The sequence below is a fragment of the Thalassophryne amazonica genome, chromosome 19, assembly GCF_902500255.1.
Source record: "Thalassophryne amazonica chromosome 19, fThaAma1.1, whole genome shotgun sequence".
Lineage (NCBI taxonomy): Eukaryota > Metazoa > Chordata > Actinopteri > Batrachoidiformes > Batrachoididae > Thalassophryne > Thalassophryne amazonica.
In genome coordinates this window covers 10,206,952-10,226,028 of record NC_047121.1, presented here as the reverse complement: position 1 = coordinate 10,226,028, position 19,077 = coordinate 10,206,952, and the positions used below count along the sequence as shown (strand labels likewise).

General features: G+C 39.7%; 1 protein-coding gene across 1 annotated transcript in view; it reads right to left on the bottom strand.

The window, feature by feature from the left end:
* Positions 1 to 19,077, bottom strand: part of kif6 (kinesin family member 6) — a 267,960-nt gene that overhangs the window by 141,433 nt on the left and 107,450 nt on the right. Inside the window, exons 10-11 of the mRNA XM_034159854.1 lie at positions 15,180 to 15,283; positions 8,457 to 8,562 (exon numbers count right to left, since the gene is read on the bottom strand). Coding sequence (XP_034015745.1) covers positions 8,457 to 8,562; positions 15,180 to 15,283 — 210 coding nt within the window. The remainder of the gene's footprint in view (positions 1 to 8,456; positions 8,563 to 15,179; positions 15,284 to 19,077) is intronic.

Here is a 19,077-nt window from a genome sequence, read left to right as displayed (position 1 = left end):
TTTTCTAACAGACCTCGTATATGCTCTCTCCTTAATATTGTGGTATTATTTAATTATCTTTCTATATATATTTGGTGTAGCTAGGATCAAAACTATAGATTTCTATCAGCATCTCTCTCTCTCTCTCTCTCGCTCACACACACACACACACACAATAAAGTGATTCAATTTTTTATTGATTAAAAAAATTAACATTTAATTATAGTTTTCTCCCCATCCATTAAGAAAATTTAATGTGGATGGCTCTTAAAATATTTGTAGATCCATTTTCACTTTTTTAGCAATAGTGAACACACAGATACAATGGGTGCCATCTTCCACCATGTGCAAAGTGCTGCATGATGCAATGCAAGTGTCACTGCTAGTTTCCACCTGACACAGTTTTCATTTTCATGGCCAGTGCCCATTCTATACCAAATGTACTTGAGCTTATCTATGTAGCCATGGGCGTGTTGGAAAATGTGTCTGAAGATGAGGTATAATCAAACATGCCATGTTTCTGTTGTCCTTCACAAGAAAGGGTTTGCAATTCAGAGCAAATAATAGCAGGACTAAACTCTGCCACAACAACTCTGTGGTATTTTAAGAACACAGCACTAAGATGCACTGCACAAAAAGACATTTTGAAAAAACTAACAAAAACACTAAGTATTAAGGTGCCAACTAAGTACTAAACATGCTTATACTACACATAAGCTTGTTTTAGTGATTAGTTTAAAAATAACAAATTGTATATATATATATATATATATATAGAGAGAGAGAGAGAGAGAGAGAGAGAGAGAGAGAGAGAGAGAGAGAGAGAGAGACGCGAGAGAGAGAGAGAGAGAGAGAGAGAGTTTTTTCTTTATTTTGGGGGGCATTTTTCAGTTTTTATTACAGAGAGAGATGTGGAGAGACAGGCAGGACAGCTATCCAGGCTGAGACTCAAACTTGGGGATGTCACAAATTGTTTTCTGTAGTAGGTAGTACAGTAGTGTTCAGAATAACAACCCCTGGCAAAAATTCTGGAATCACTGGCCTCGGAGGATGTTCATTCAGTTGTTTAATTTTGTAGAAAAAAAGCAGATCACAGACATGACACAAAACTAACTGGCTTTAAGAAACACTATAAGAAATCAGGAAAAAAATTGTGGCCGTCAGAAACGGTTACTTTTTTAGACCAAGCAGAGGGAAAAAAATATGGAATCACTCAATTCTGAGGAAAAATTATGGAATCATGAAAAAACAAAAGAACGCTCCAACACATCACTAGTATTTTGTTGCACCGCCTCTGGCTTTTATAACAGCTTGCAGTCTCTGAGGCATGGACTTAATGAGTGACAAACAGTACTCTTCATCAATCTGGCTCCAACTTTCTCTGATTGCTGTTGCCAGATCAGCTTTGCAGGTTGGAGCCTTGTCATGGACCATTTTCTTCAACTTCCACCAAAGATTTTCAATTGGATTAAGATCCGGACTATTTGCAGGCCATGACACTGACCCTATGTGTCTTTTTGCAAGGAATGTTTTCACAGGTTTTGCTCTATGGCAAGATGCATTATCATCTTGAAAAATGATTTCATCATCCCCAAACATCCTTTCAATTGATGGGATAAGAAAAGTGTCCAAAATATCAATGTAAACTTGTGTATCTTTATAAATCTCATTGGAACGGCACCAAACAAAAGTTCCAGCATCATCACCATGCCCAATGCAGATTCGAGATTCATCACTGAATATGACTTTCATCCAGTCATCCACAGTCCACAATTGCTTTTCCTTAGCCCATTGTAACCTTGGTTTTTTCTGTTTAGGTGTTAATGATGGCTTTCGTTTAGCTTTTCTGTATGTAAATCCCATTTCCTTTAGGCAGTTTCTTACAGTTCAGTCACAGACGTTGACTCCAGTTTCCTCCTATTCGTTCCTCATTTGTTTTGTTGTGCATTTTCGATTTTTGAGACATATTGCTTTAAGTTTTCTGTCTTGACGCTTTGATGTCTTCCTTGGTCTACCACTGTGTTTGCCTTTAAAAACCTTCCCATGTTGTTTGTATTTGGTCCTTAGTTTAGACACAGCTGACTGTGAACAACCAACATCTTTTGCAACATTGCGTGATGATTTACCCTCTTTTAAGAGTTTGATAATCCTTTCCTTTGTTTCAATTGACATCTCTCGTGTTGGAGTCCACTTGGTGCAACAGCTCTCCAAGGTGTGATCACTCCTTTTTAGATGCAGACTAACAAGCAGATCTGATTTGATGCAGGTGTTAGTTTTGGGGATGAAAATTTACAGTGTGATTCCATAATTTATTCCTCAGAATTGAGTGATTCCATATTTTTCCCTCTGCTTGGTCTAAAAAAACTAACCGTTACTGACTGCCACAATTTTTTTTCCTGATTTCTTATAGTGTTTCTTAAAGCCAGAAAGTTGCCATTTGAAATGATGTTAGTTTTGTTTCATGTCTGTGATCTGCTTTTTTTCTACAAAATTAAACAACTGAATGAACATCCTCTGAGGCCGGTGATTCCATAATTATTGCCAGGGGTTGTACTAGTGCTATGTGACTAAAAAGATTAATCCAGGTTTTGAGTATATTTCTTATTGTTACATGGGAAACAAGGTACCAGTAGATTCAGTAGATTCGCACAAATCCAACAAGACCAAGCATTCATGATATGCACACTCTTAAGGCTATGAAATTGGGCTATTAGTAAAAAAAAAAAGTAGAAAAGGGGGTGTTCACAATAATAGTAGCATCTGCTGTTGTTGCTACAAACTCAAAACTATTATGTTCAAACTGCTTTTTTAGCATTCCTGTGAATCACTAAACTAGTATTTAGTTGTATAACCACAGTTTTTCATGATTTCTTCACATCTGCGAGGCATTAATTTTGTTGGTTTGGAACTAAGATTTTGCTCATTGACTAGTGTGCTTGGGGTCATTGTCTTGTTGAAACACCCATTTCAAGGGCATGTCCTCTTCAGCATAAGGCAACATGACCTCTTCAAGTATTTTGACATATCCAAACTGATCCATGATACCTGGTATGCGATATATAGGCCCAACACCATAGTAGGAGAAACATGCCCATATCATGATGCTTGCACCACCATGCTTCACTGTCTTCACTGTGAACTGTGGCTTGAATTCAGAGTTTGGGGGTCATCTCACAAACTGTCTGCGGCCCTTGGACCCAAAAAGAACAATTTTACTCTCATCAGTCCACAAAATATTCCTCCATTTCTCTTTAGGCCAGTTGATGTGTTCTTTGGCAAACTGTAACCTCTTCTGCACATCTTTTATTTAATAGAGGGACTTTTCGGGGGATTCTTGCAAATAAATTAGCTTCACACAGGCGTCTTCTAACTGTCACAGCACTTACAGGTAACTCCAGATTGTTTTTGATCATCCTGGAGCTGATCAATGGGTGAGCCTTTGTCATTCTGGTTATTCTTCTATCCATTTTGATGGTTGTTCTCCATTTTCTTCCATGCGTCTCTGTTTTTTTTTTGTCCATTTTAAAGCATTGGAGATCACTGTAGATGAACAGCCTATAATTTTTTGCACCTGTGTATAAGTTTTCCCCTCTCCAATCAACTTTTTAATCAAACTACGCTGTTCTTCAACAGGTGCTGGCTTCATCCTTAAATAGGGGACACCTGATTCACACCTGTTTGTTCCACAAAATTGACGAACTCACTGACTGAATGCCACACAACTATTATTGTGAACACCCCCTTTTCTACTTTTTTTTTTTTACTAATAGCCCAATTTCATAGCCTTAAGAGTGTGCATATCATGAATACTTGGTCTTGTTGGACTTGTGAGAATCTACTGAATCTACTGGTACCTTGTTTCCCATGTAACAATAAGAAATATACTCAAAACCTGGATTAATCTTTTTAGTCACATAGCACTACTATTATTCTGAACACTACTGTATGTACCTTAACCCATCAGCCATGAGTGCCATCCCTTTGATTCCTCCCCACAGGGAGGGCTGTGTGGAGGTGAACTGGACAAACAGAGGAACACTGAGAACACTGATTAACTGATTCCATCTGCTCAAAGTGATATTAATCAGTGAAATCACCTGGTGGAGTCAGTGGTTGCAAAGAAAACCTGCACCCTCTTGGCCCTTTCTGGAACAAGTTGCCCAGCCCTGATTTACATCATGACGTGTCATGCTGGCAGAGACTTTAACACAGCTATATTATCCAGCCTTACACTGAATATAGCTCTTTTTGTGGCAGAGATTTTAATTTCACAAAAATCTTGGAACATGTGACTAACTGGTGTTTCCTAGGTGTGTCCTGTCAGATTGCTTGTGTAAATAGTTCTAAATGTGTACTTTGGCCTTAAGCCTTTTGTTTCAGTGATGAAGAGTGCAGGTGTTGCTAAAAAAGGAAAAGCCAACATGAAGCCCAGGGAGCTGTCCGAGAAAGAAAAGTAAGCTGACAAAACATTGGGCACAGTCAACTCTACAATTTGGAATGTTCCAAAAGATAAATGAGCCACTGGGTGTACTGAGCAACAGACAATGAATGGGTCGATCAAGGAAAACAAGAACTGATGACTGAAACACTGTGGAGGTAAACAAAAAAAAGCCCCCAAACCAACTTTCAGTGATATCACCAACATGCGCCACAGGGTAAGGGGTGAAAGTATCACAATCCACTGTTCAAAGAAGACATTCAGAGCAGACATATAGTGGCCAAACCACAAGCTGCAAACCGCATATCAGCAGTAAAGATCAGAAAACCAGACCGGAATTTGCAAAAAAGTACTGAGCTGAGCCACAACAATCCTGGAAGCTTTATGAACTGATGAGACAAAGATTAACCTTAACCAAAGTGAAGGAAAGGTCTGCTCCTGATCCAAAACCTAAAACCCCATCTGTGAAACACGTCAGAGGTAGTATCACGTCTTGTTCTTGTATGGCTGCTTCTGGAACACTTTCAGCTGTGGTTATTGATGATGTAAATGATGTAGCAGCAGAATGAATTAAGAAGTCTACAGGAACATATTCAGACAAACTTAATCAAGAAGAAATTCCTCAGGCAGCAACATAATGACCAAAACAAACCACAACTGAAGAGCAGACTCCCTCTGGGACAACAAGTGGAAGGTTTCAGAGTGGCCAAGTCTATCATCGGGCATTAACACAACTGGAATTCCTTTGGTGCAACAAGAGCACTGATCTGAAAGTTGACTTCCTCATTTATACCGGGTGAGTGTAAGTTCACAAAATGTAAGAAACCTCCAATTCTGTTTTTTTTTTTATTAATTTATTTACATAGCTTGTGAGGATACAAACATAATATTTATGATTGAGTGTTCACAACAAAATCGTTGATCTTTATCATTTAGTTGTGTCCATTCATTCATTCATTCACGTTCTCTACCCACTTATTCCAATTAAGGATCACAGGGGGCCGGAGCATATCCCAGCAGTCAGAGGGTGAAAGATGGGGTACACCCTGGCCAGGATGCAGTCTATTGCAAGGTTGTGTCCAATCCATCAGAAATAAATATAACGTTTGCATCCTCACATAATATGAGGGAAAAACACAGACACAGGGTTTCTTGCCCAGTGTGTTACTTACCCAACATAAATGCAACCCTTAAAATTCTAATTTTGATCAATAAATTCTGGATTGTTATAGGGATATGCGCCAAATTAAATATATTGATGAAATGTCTCACTTTAATGTTGGTTTTATTAATTTCTGATAAATTGATGGAACTCTGCTAAATCATTTTTTCACATGTTAAAGAACATGGGGGAAAAAATTCCCCAATCTCACTTCGTAATCAGTCTGCTGTAAAAATGAATGGGTTGCTCAATTGCCCATACCCCACAATATGACTGTATTTCTAAAATGGGATCAGCAGTTTATGCATAGTCCTGCTAGCAGACAAACAGTAAAAAAAAAAAGTCTGGTACAAAAGCAGAATAAAACAAGAAACCAATAGTTTGCTCATGTCAAAAGTGTCACAGGATTGATGTAGTTTTTGCAAGGAAGGGATATAAAAGCAAATATGAAATGTTATTTATGTCAATTCTTACCTGTTGTACTATTTTTGCTTATACAAAATTTAAGCAGCGTCACACCAAAGGAGCAAGTTGTTGAACACATCCAGATGTAAATACCACAAATAAAAGGTGGCATTCTGAACTTATTCATACATCCATCTTTTCAAATTTAAATATCCTGAAGGTACAGCAAAAACAAATTAACTGGCCTTGCTGTTGCAATACTTCTGGAGAGGACTGTAAACAGGGAGAGTGTGATCAGCTGTTGGGGGAAACATTGTGATGAACTCTACTGTTTGGTGAGAAAGTACTAAGCAAGTGTTACTTACCTTAGAGCAGCAATGTCCTTCAACTCCACTCTGCTCAACTCTACCACAAAGCTACACAACTGGTCATGCAACAGACAAAAGTGGAACAAATCACAGACAAAGAAGCCTGCAACTCCATTTCAGGTTGATGTGTGTTTTGGTGGCTTCCCTCACTACACTTCTTGCACAGTCTCTCAGTTTTTGTGAACTGCCTGCTCCAGACAGATTTACCATATGGTTTGAATTTCTTCGTGATTAATGTAAATGAAGTCCAAGACATATTCAGTTACTTGGAAATGTTTGTGTCTCCATTACCTGAACTGTGAAAAGAAAACAGGCTGTAAAAGTGATCATGTGTATTAACAGTACAGATCTGCATTGGGATTTGGCACATGTTTTAAGCTGGATGCCCTTCCTGATGCAAGTTGTACATGGAGAAACACACAAAGCCCCACGTCCTCTCAAGCTGTTTCCCAGCTGAGTACTAATCCACTGAGTGTGCTTCACTCCTGAGATGTGATGGGACCATCACAGCTGCATGTTAGTTATGTGTAGTAAAAATACTGCTGATATTTAGCAGTTTGTCCAAATGCATGAAGGCTATGAAAGAGGAACTATGTACAAAAAATAGCTAGAATTCCTAAATGGCTAATGTGTGTCGTTATTTATTTATTTCTTTTGACTTCTGAAACGCATATCCTGGTTCAGGTCCAGTAGAAAATGGGCCACAATGACCTTGTCCAAATCTTTCAAGCAAACATGGGGATAAAACCATTGGCAGAGGCCAACACCCCCCCCCCCCCCCAAAAAAAGCCTCATCTTCCATTAAACATAAATCCATGAAGAAAACATCTACCATCCAGGACCAAACATAGTTCCAGCTCATCCTGAAGGAGGACTGAGCCATTATCTCCCATGAGGAGAATCTCTGAGTCATTCAGCGTGAGTATTTGATTTGTGTCAAATCAAATCAAGTCAATTTTATTTATATAGCGCCAAATCACAACAAACAGTTGCCCCAAGATGCTTTATATTGTAAGGCAAAAGCCATACAATAATTACAGAAAAACCCCAACGGTCAAAACGACCCCCTATGAGCAAGGAAAAACTCCCTTTTAACAGGAAGAAACCACCAGCAGAACCAGGCTCAGGGAGGGGCAGTCTTCTGCTGGGACTGGTTGGGGCTGAGGGGAGAGAATCAGGAAAAAGACATGCTGTGGAAGAGAGCAGAGATCAATCACTAATGATTAAATGCAGAGTGGTGCATACAGAGTAAAAAGAGGTGAATAAAAAGAAACACTCAGTGCATCATGGGAAACCCCCCAGCAGTCTAAGTCTATAGCAGCATAACTAAGGGATGGTTCAGGGTCACCTGATCCAGCCCTAACTATAAGCTTTAGCAAAAAGGAATGTTTTAAGCCTAATCTTAAAAGTAGAGAGGGTGTCTGTCTCCCTGATCCGAATTGGGAGCTGGTTCCACAGGAGAGGAGCCTGAAAGCTGAAGGCTCTGCCTCCCATTCTACTCTTACAAACCCTAGGAACTACAAGTAAGCCTGCAGTCTGAGAGCGAAGCGCTCTATTGGGGTGATATGGTACTATGAGGTCCCTATGATAAGATGGGACCTGATTATTAAAAACCTTATAAGTAAGAAGAAGAATTTTAAATTCTATTCTGGAATTAACAGGGAGCCAATAAAGAGAGGCCAATATGGGTGAAATATGCTCTCTCCTTCTAGTCCCTGTCAGCACTCTAGCTGCACCATTTTGAATTAACTGAGGGGTTATATATCTATGTATGTCAGCATACATGGATATACTGGACAATTCACAAAAATCTTTTCGATCCTTCTACCAGGGCATGGAGAAACAAGAAAGGAGACTTTGCTTTGCAACTCCCTTGATAGACCAGCAGGGGGAACTATTTAAAAGATGTGAATGTCAGCTGGTCACCAAGATGATGCACCGAAATGACTGTCACAACAACTTAGACTCCGATATGACCCGAACAAACATATGCATCCTGTGCTGACAGCATCTTCTTTTTCATTAAGCCCACACACAGTGACCACATGAAGCCTTTTAATTATACTGAAGTAGTGAAAGAAAAGAGAATCTTTTACTACAGTACCTTCAGGAGGGAAAAACAGTAATGGATTTTTCTCATGTCTGGGCCCAATGACAGTGTCGCCTCAGGATCAGGATCATCCAGAAAGGCCCGGACTAGCTCTTCAGACCTGAAGACACACACATACACTTTTTCATAATAATCCACCAATGCTTCAAAGACACATTCTATGTGGTAAGCTGGGATCTGTATTTCTTAAATGCTTCTTATGTTGAAAATGTGGGATTGGTTTAACAAAACTACAACCCCAAATCAGAAAAGGTTAGGACAGTAAAGAAATGCAAATTATAAACAAGACCATAAATAAACATGTTATTCTTATATTTAGTTTGATTTTCATTTCACTGCAGACTCTATGAACCAAAGATATTTAACTTTTTTTATCAGCTTAATTTCAATAGTTAATGTACATCCATTCCTGCATTTAAGGCCTTCAACACATTCCAGAAAAAGTAGTAGATTTACCACTTTCTAATGTTTTCATTCTTTCTCACAAAACGTAAAAGACGTTTTGGCGTGGAGGATGTAAGCTAGACCTGTTCAAAAAGTCAAATGTTACAAAATCTTTTGGGCCACATGTTGTGCTTGATCCACTAATAAAATAAAAGATCTGTGCCAAATTTTACTGTAATCAGACATTGTTTAGGCATGCCCTACAAAGCAGCAATTGTCCCCAAACAAGCAATGTAGCAATCCAGTAATTCCAGTAATATTCTCTCCTCTGGGTGACCAATCAACCACCACTTTTTGCAATTAGAAGCCATCACATGTACCTGTAAAAGAAAAATAATGGCATCAGAGTCTTCTCCCGTTAGGGTGACGTTGTCTTCCTAGTGGAGGGAGAGGAAAATGTGTCACTCTGGGGGAGCTATAAATCTTATCTGATTGAGTTCAAATTTGGTCTGCACCTATAAACCCCAAGTGGAACAAAAACAACATGTGGCCCGAAGTCTCTCGCAACTTATATTTTTTCACTATATAACATGAACAGCCCTACTACAAGAGATGAAGTGTTTCAGGTGCAATCCTATCTTAAGGTAACTTAATTCCCATTGTTATGACCCTGAGGTCATATGTGGTTCTGTTTGTGGCATATAAGTGTATTTACCCTCCCCACCTAGGTGAGGTGCTGTTTATTTTGTGAGCTGTGTAAGTCTCTCACCTCAGGTGAGCTTGTACAGACAGCACCGGCTGATTGGTGCAGCAATGAAGGCCCCAACTTATAAGGAAGGCTGAAACCAATCTCCATGGCGCCACTCTCTTCCTGCTTCCAACCTATGTGTATGTCAGATGACACTTGGCTTTTTTTTGTTAAATTTTTTTTTTTGTCTTCTTTTCTTTGTAAATATTGTAAATGTTTTTGTAAAGCAGTCCAACACTTTTTGTTAGTAGGGGTAAGAAGCCATGTTATTTTGACAGTTTTCTCCTGTTTCTTGATTAGGAGTTCAGGTAAGACCACTGTTGTTTTGTCGTTTTATTTGAGCACTAGGTAACAACAGGGATTTTGGAAGTTTGTTTTGTTTATTTTGGCATTTTTCTCACCCTGAATTTTTATTTAAGATTAATAAACCTCTATATATTTTGGGCTGCAGATCTTGGTGTTTGGTCATCCTTGGGAGTGGGGAGTGGGGGAGTCACCTTTATGTTATGTCTTAGTTCACCCCTAGGCCCGGTCATGAGCTCAGTAATTCCACTCCAGTTCTCGCATCTTCTTCCACAGCCATGCCTTTGTAATGTGTGCAGAATGTGGTTTTGGATTGTGTTGTTGACAATGCACATGTTGCTATAAAATCTCACTGTACATAAGTACATTATAAAATACTTCTGTCAAGAGCACTGACACAACCTCATACCATCGAAGACCCTAAACCCTTGCTCATGTGGTTATATCAGTTATTGATGAATGATAGTTCTTGATGCAGTGTTGTCTGAGGGATCAGTGATCACACGTGTTCATCTTAACCTTGCGCCCATGTAGTCTAGACAGAATTCATGAAAAGTGGCTTTATAAAAGGTTAACCTGCATGCTTGCACACTGAAAGCACCATCCCTGCTTCACATTTTGTTTTGAACATGGGCGGAAGCCAGAAAGCACATTTCTACCACAACAAAATGGAGATCTGCGAGCGGCTGGAGATTTTTGATGCATCTAAAACATTTAAATCATGTGTTTGGAGATCCTTTGGCTGTTTTAAAAAAGATGGGAAACTTCACAAGACGCAGGTCGTTTGTAAAGAATGCCGTGCTGCTAAACCATGGGGCCACCGCTGCTCCCCCTAACTCGGAGGCAGACTGTAAACCGTGCTCCAGCAAAACTCTGGTGAGAAAAGTAAAAGGCGGTACTCTATCAATGACTGACTCACTTTAACCCTCTGGGGTCCGAGGGCATTTTTTGGACAGTTCATTCGCCTGGCATAATTATATTATGGCTGTTAACAGCTCTCCCTGCATCCCACAATCAAGTTTTATGTCTCTTTTTGTCAGGACAACCTGTTCTTTCATAATATATATGCTTTTGTTGTGTTTTATAAGTGTAATAAAGGTTTACAATCAAAAATAACAAAGGAAAAACTAAAGCAAAAAATAATTTTCCACACACATTTATTCAAAACACACAGCAAACTATAATAAACAACTGTTTTGACACTTTATAAAGGCAATTTGAGGACTTGTTTGAAAGACTGTACAACAAAAAAGTTCGAACAATAAACACAAATGCACATTTTGAACAATATATACAAAGTGGTCTATGCGTTTATGCTCCAGTCTGCGGAGCGGCCCCTCTCCCTCACCTCACTGATATGGTAAACAGTGCTTTAAGCCAGAGGGAGAGAGCCACAGAGTAATCCAGTAACATTCAAATACAAACTAGTGGAGCAATCCTGATAGTTACACACTCTTTGTTTCAGCATGTGAGATTGTCATGTGAGGCTCTCCGTCTACTTTCAGTTTCGCTGTGCATAATGGTGCAGGGTGCATTGGAGGAGTTAGGGGGCTATTCAAATGGGCCACCTAGTAAGATATCACTCCTGAAAACGATCTTTGGTTTATCACGTGAGGTAAATCTGCCCTATGATTGGATTTTGGAAAACCATGTGACGGTGAACCAATTCCTATTGGACACTCACATTGCGCACGTCATCACACAGCTTCTATGAGGAGTACAAAGATGGCCGTCATGCATGGAAAGTCTGCGGAGTTAACTTTTCAGCAAAAAAGTACGTTTCTATCTCATATCATTAAAAAGTTATTTATAATTTAGTAAAGTTTGGTCCCAGCCATCGTATACGATAGGTTGTCACTCATTGAGAGTGATGTTGTCTTACTGTTTACTGTTTGAGTTCTGACTGTGATGAAACAGGTTCCACATAAGAGGGAACCGATTCCTGTTCCATAATGTTGAATCTGGTAAATTTGCTGCTTATAAGCAGTAAAACAAATCCTCTGCCTCTAATAGAACTGGAATCAGAAGTATACCATAGTACCATACTGAACTGCAGCTTCTATTTTTTCCTATTTTTTATTTAATTTTTTTGTATAATTTCTTTGTATCATGTTGAATCACATCATATCACACCAAATCGTATCACATTGTGAGGAACTGAATCGCCATCAAATACATATCAAATTGAATTAGGAACAGGGGTGAATCGTATTGCTATATATATTGTATCGCTGGTAGTGTATTAAAGTGTGTATCGAATCATTGTCAGTGATGAGATTCACATGACTAATTTCTAAGTATGTTTTTCCAATTTTTTTTTTTTTTTTTTTTTTTTTTTTTATTTGAGGTTGGTATCCATTTTTCCAAGATTCTGGAAAGTTTATTCCACCCAAAAACAGCGGATACCAACTTCTGCTCAAAAGTGCCGCTTCATGAAAAAAAATGGTGGTAAGTGGTCTAGTCTGTTGCCCTTCACACACTGAAATTCCTCCAGATTTGCTGAATCGTTTAATGACATTACTCACTGTAGAGGGAGAAATCTGAAAATCCCTTCCAATCTTTCCTTGAGGAACATTGTTTTTAGACATTTCAATCATTTTCTCAATCATTTGTCAGCTAACTGGAGATCCTCTCCCTATATTTCATCCTTAAAGACTCAGCCTTTCGTGGATACTGTTTTTGTATCAAATTATGATTACAATCACCTACTGACATCACCTGTTTGAAATACGATGATCATTTTATTTAATGCTATTACTTGCCCTAATTTTCTGCCACCCCAACTTTTTTTGGACTGTGCTGCAGGCCTGACATGTAGAAATGGATGTATATTAACAAATGGAATGAAGCTGACCACACAAAACATGAAGTATCTTGGGCTCATACTGTGCAATGAAACTGAAGTCAAAGTAAATGTAAGGATCACCACTTATTGTTGTCATTGTTAATTTCAGTTTCTGTACTATCCCAGCATTTTCTGACTTGAGGTTTTTTCCTTAACACTGTCTTCAGCTACAATGTGTCAGTTTATGAATAACCTATCACTACTAAATGATAATCCATTAGTTTTTCAAACTCTGGAAACAGCCAGTGAAAAACCATTCAGATGGACCCAATGTAGGCAGTGATGTGTGGCTTAGCTTTTCTCTGTAAGCTGGACAGTGTGGAAACACGCTACCCTTAACATGAAGAACTTAAAAACAATTGTAAAGTCTTGTTTCACAACCCCCTCCCCGTGAATCATAAGTACTTAATATTTCAGAGAACACTCGTCAAAGCCATATGCAATATTTGTGAGGAGGGGAAAAAAACAAAAAACAAACTACCACCCTTTCAATAACGAAATATAGAAAATATCATAAAAATGGTTTGCCAGACTGAAACGACTTAAGCTTGTATTCATTAATGCTAAAGGCAGAACAGCTGAACAGACTTGAGGAAAGTTCAGATAAAAGTGAGGATATATAGTATGTGCATTTGGAAATGTGACAACAAATCAGCCAGGCTCCTGCACTTACAATCACTGCACAGTGGTTGTGCTTTAACGCATAAACCAGCAAGAAAAATGTCAGCATGTCACTGAATGTGGCCACAAGACATCATTAAGGTCCCTGAGCAAGTCTGACCACAAACGGGGAAATGTAGGATCACCAACATGTGTAGACAGGAAATAATAAAAAGGCAGACTGAGGGCACCACCAAGCAGTAAGAACATCAATACAGGAGAGAAGATGGACCAAGAACTCGAGGGAACCTTTAGAATCAACTATGACCCCAAACAACTTCGTCCTTCATTTGAGACCAGGAGCAGCAGTAAAAGACTCAAGATCTTCTGGAAACATTTAGCTTCACTAAATGAGGCCTCACAAGCATAATTATGGAGACAATGACTTAACACCAAAGAGTCAGAAAATGTTCTGTATCTGCTGAAGAGTCTGTGTTTTGAGCTATACAATTATAATCTAGAACAGCATTCAGAGAGCATACACCTCAGACATCAAACCAAATTTCATTTGTTCTTCGATATTAGTCCTCTACATACTTTCTGCCTAATTTTTACCTTCATCAAGAAGGTTGTATTTTCAGTGCTGCTTGTTAGGTTGCCTTTTAGCAGGATGACGCTAAATCAACCCAACTGATTTCCTTAAAAGTTGGTAGAAAGGTTGGTATCGGTCAAAGAAGAAAGCTGAAAAATGCCCTCTCTCAAAAGAAAAAAAAAAACACCCCTATCCACTCCTTTAGTGGGATTCACTTCAAAAGGTTAAGGAGTTCTTCCTTGTCCCATGCTCTACCCTTCCACCAACAATTAAGAAAATTGGTGCATTAGCTTTTTGTGTTAACCTGCTAAAAGACAAACAGCACTAAGCTAATTAGAGGTAATTAGTAGGGATGTGAATCTTACAACAACTCACGATTCAATTCGATTCCGATTCTTGGGGTGACGATTTGATTCAGAATCGATTTTCAATTCAAAGAGCTCTGAGAAATAGTTATATTACTTAAAAATGTTTATGTTTAAGAAAATTCAGCTTTACAAGGTTAATCAAGTGATTCTAAAGATGTAAATTTACTTATCTTTGCTCGTTCAGAGTTGGCTGGCAGTTTAGCTGCTCCCCTTCTTTTAGCTCCGGGTGATGGCGTAGCATGTGGGCTTGCGGATTTGAAGTGTTTCCGAAGTACTTTTGCAGATTTTGCACACTGCATAAGTCATGTCAAGCTCCTTCTTACTCAGCAAATAATAAAATCCAAAATGCGCCCAAACATTTGCCTTCAACATAGACGGTGCTGGCTGAATTAGCTCTTCGACTGCCATGCTAAGCTGCAGCTCACGAATGTTTGAAGCACGCCGGACCCTCCCCTCACGGGGACGCTGTAGTACAGAGACCGTTGCTTGACAAACAGTACACACAGCGAGTAAGCAAGAAAATGTTTTAAAAAATGCCTTTTAAAAATCGATTCTTGGACATTTTGGATCGATTCAGAAGAGGTCTACACGTCATCATCATGCAGTCAGAAATACTCCACTGGAACATTCTAAACTAAAGCTGGAAGTCAGAGCTGAGTTTGTGGCCTCCGTTATCTGCATCACTAAATCTGGAGATCACAGCACAACTCATAACATCACTTTGATGGCGAGATTAGGGGGCTGGTTTTTCTGACATTTGTGATAAAGCTTGCACACATATGTGACAAAATGAGATTTGACATCAGGCATCGGGAGTAAACGGATGAACAGGCAGTGAACAGATGAACAAGAAATCAAAGAAGAGGAGGTGACATACTTTTGGATCTCTTCCGCAGTTAGCAGATCATTTCTTTGCTTTCCTGTCAACATGGAAAGCTCGTCCTTCAAAGACTGGATCTCTCTCTTCAAATGTGCTATTAACTGAAATTCACAAAAAGGCATGTTAGAGATCTCTACACACACACACACACACACACACATCAATACAAACAGTGCTCTGCAAACATATTCACCCACCTTTGGCATTTTCCCTATTTTTGTTTTGTTTTGCATTACAACGTGTAAAATAAAAGGATTTTTATTTGGTTCTTATGCAGTGGACATACACAAAAGAGTCCAAAATGATCAAATTAAATTTGGGTGGGAACTTATTAAAATAAATAAATAATAAAAATGTTACCACACCCTTAATAAAACAATAAGTGGTCCATGCTTATGTATTCATCCCCTTTGCTATGAAGGCCCTAACAGTTACAGCAACACAAGTAAATCATGCCTTTCAGTTTTCTTAGACAAGTCATGAGATGGACACATGTACCTTTCCAAATTTCACTTATCAGTTTTCCTTAGATTTTGATTTTGTAAAGTTTTTATTTCCATCTTCACTTCATCAGTTTGGACTATTATGTAGGTCTTGGAGGCAAGGTGGCTTAGTGGTTAGCACTGTTGCCTCACAGCAAGAAGGTCCTGGGATTGCTTCATCATAGATCTGCACAGTCTTGGGTTGTTAAATGTACTCTGCGGGGAATTTGAATGTACCTGGAATGTAGCACGACTTGCATGAATGTAGTTTGACTCACTTCGTATGGCATTCATGCAATTCGTGCTGCAGGTCGACTTGCACGAATGATGTTTGACTGACCATTCCTACAGCAGTATGGATGCAGTACGACTGACTCCACTGCCATTCATTGGGCCTCATGTATCAATGTTGCGCACTTGTGGCGTAAATTTACAGTGTAAACTTGAAATACACCAAAGTCACCGTGACATGTATCAAGCAGTGCGCACCTGCCCATTTCTGGCGTATGCCTGACGTGATCTTGATAAATGCAGCGGGTGGAAACTATCGTAATCATAATAAACACGCCCATAAATATTCAGACTCCGCTTCAGACACACCCTCATTTTACGACATGGAAGTCGGGAAGACGGCAATGAAAAAGAACTCCACCAATCACGACGCGTGCCAATAGAGCGTCAAAAGCGGCCGTCGTATCAATTGTTTTGTAGTATATAATCAATAAAGTGTTACAGTGGTCCCTCATTAATCACTGGAGTTACGTTCTAAAAAATAGCCCGAAATACGCGAAACCGCGACGTAGTCAGCGTTATTTTTTACAATTATTATAGATGTTTCAAAGCTGTAAAACCCCTCACTACACAGTTTATACACTTTCTCAATCAGGCATGAACATTTTCTCACTTTTCTCTCATGTGTAAACACTCTCAAAGTTCAAACCTTAGTAGGAAAATAATACCAAACTGTTGTCAGGCCCAAACATTTATTTGAGAAATAAAAAATAGAACGTTTTCCTATAAATAATTATGATGGCTTTTAGAACTAACAAATTAATTTTAACGATCAACGAACGAGGTCGGACACATAAGAAATTATTAATAGTGACTGACCAGTATGTCACAGATCGCTCCTCTGCGTCCTGACGCTGCGCCTTTTTCCACTCACACCTGGCTGCAGCAGGTGTGTGTTTCCGTGTGACAAACACAGTTATGAGTAGTTGTTGGCGCTCTTTTCTCTTCTGGGCAACAAGATTCTTATAAACAGATACGCAGAACACAGAACAGTGTAAAAAAAAAAAAAAAAAAAAAAAAAAAAAAAAAAAAGGGGTATGCAAAATTGGACTAAATACGCCACAGGTGAACGGTGTTATAGCGAGGGACCACTGTATTCTCTTTTCACATGTCAATAATTCTTGACATGTGGATATTTGCTCGCTCAATTAATAAGACACGCCTAATCTGTCAGATTTCTTTATTTTTTAAATGTATTTCTGTATTTATTTTATTGTGACAACCGAATGGAGACGACAAAACTTGGCTGCAGCACGGGCGAATTAAGGGAATGACGAAACTACAGTTGTTATTATCAATTTCATTGTCTAAAACGATCACACATGAAGTTAAGCTCAGCGCTGTTCTGGCTCCAGGCTCGAAGTCTGGAGAAAAGGGCGTGCAGTGCTATCTTTGCAGTCACCGCTGTAGCCATGGATCGTGCTCCATAACAATCCCGCAAAAGCGGGATTTGTATTGATTATTATGTAGTATAATCAGGAAAGTGTTATTTATGTAACATATGCATTGATTTGTATAATGGCACTGTTTATCATGTTGATCAGTTTCATTATTATGTGGATTCCAGCGCTGGTTCATTTTGGTGTATAATTTACGCCACCTCTCGACCTGGTGTATATTTTCAGCGCAGCGTACGCCAACGACCACATTGATAAATGCCACGTAGCACAGCCGTTTTGGCGTACACCCCATATACGCTCAAATATCGCCGTACGCAACGTTGATACATGAGGCCCATTATGTTTTCCAGCACAAGCCACACACGAATGTGCTGACTGCTGTTGGAACGCTGTATGAGGCGTTCGAGTGCAATTTGAATGCAGCACGAATTGCACAAATGTCGTTCGAGTGTGACAGGGCTATGGGTCCAAGCAGTTGCTTGTACACGGCAATGGCCACACCCCAGTAAACCACATTGGCTTGTGGGCTAAACCGGGTAAGGGTAGCACACAGAGAGATTCTGTCATGGAGTTTGCTTTGCTAACCCTAACCCACTGCCAGCAAAGTTCAGCAGCAAAAAGAGTCCAGTGGGATAAATAAAATCTGACAATGCAGGTATAATGATCAAAAAAACCTAAATGGATATTTTGCAGGACTGTACACCAGCAGGTGATCACTGACAGTGAAGATGCAAAACGTTCAGCAATGATCTTTTCCTCCACCTCTGTGTGATAGAAGCAGGTTTCAGAACTCTGTCATTTTCTTGTGCATTGTCAGCCTTTTTGTGTGCGCACTCTGCATGGGGAGCTCCTGGGCTCTCTGCTGGCCAGCAGCGTGCGTGCCGCATGTGCACATATGCGCATGAACAGTGGCTTGTTCAGCCGCTGTGCACAGCTGAGTGATTATTTCATCATGAGAACATCACCTGTTCTCCAGTTGCTTCACTCTGGATGCATCCCTGCCTGTTTGTTTGCCCCATAATTTTATATTGGATCCATAATGTGGTACGCTGCATTACACATCTCTACGGCAGCCCAGTGTGAAAGGGGCTGGCTGTGCTCGCCACATTACTGTGTGACACACATGACGTACTGTCAGCACGATCTTCTGCCGTGAGGTCAGTGAGCGCTGGGAAAGAGATGACGAGCAAAGATGTGATTGCATGGCTGAATGAGATGACAGCACCAATGCCAGCTATGACACATATGGTGTGTCTGGTCCATATGTTGGTGGTATTCCAATGTCCAGTACTGGCAGGTCCCATGTTTGCCATCCAGACGTTTGGACATCAGGCAGTCTGAGCACTTTATTTATGATCTCATTGCCATCTGACAGTAGCCTGTGTCATCTAACTGTTGTCTAAATACGCTTTGGCTGCAACTGTGCAGTCTGGATGGGATCTGCCCACAGTCTATACGCCTCTTTCCCTCCTGACTGCGTCTGGATTATGGCCATTTTTGCTGTGTCGGTTTCAGTCGGCCTGGTTCCTACATATTCTTGCTATGTATGATGGGGGTCTAAGAACGTAGTCCTCCAGAACTGGAAATCAAGCAAATCCTGTCACATCACTCACTGGACCAACCTAATGTCAGAATACATTTTAATGGGGAAAAAATAACAAAAAGAACCATATGTCAGCCTTTGAAGAAAACTGAAACCCATTTTTATCATGCCTAAATCCA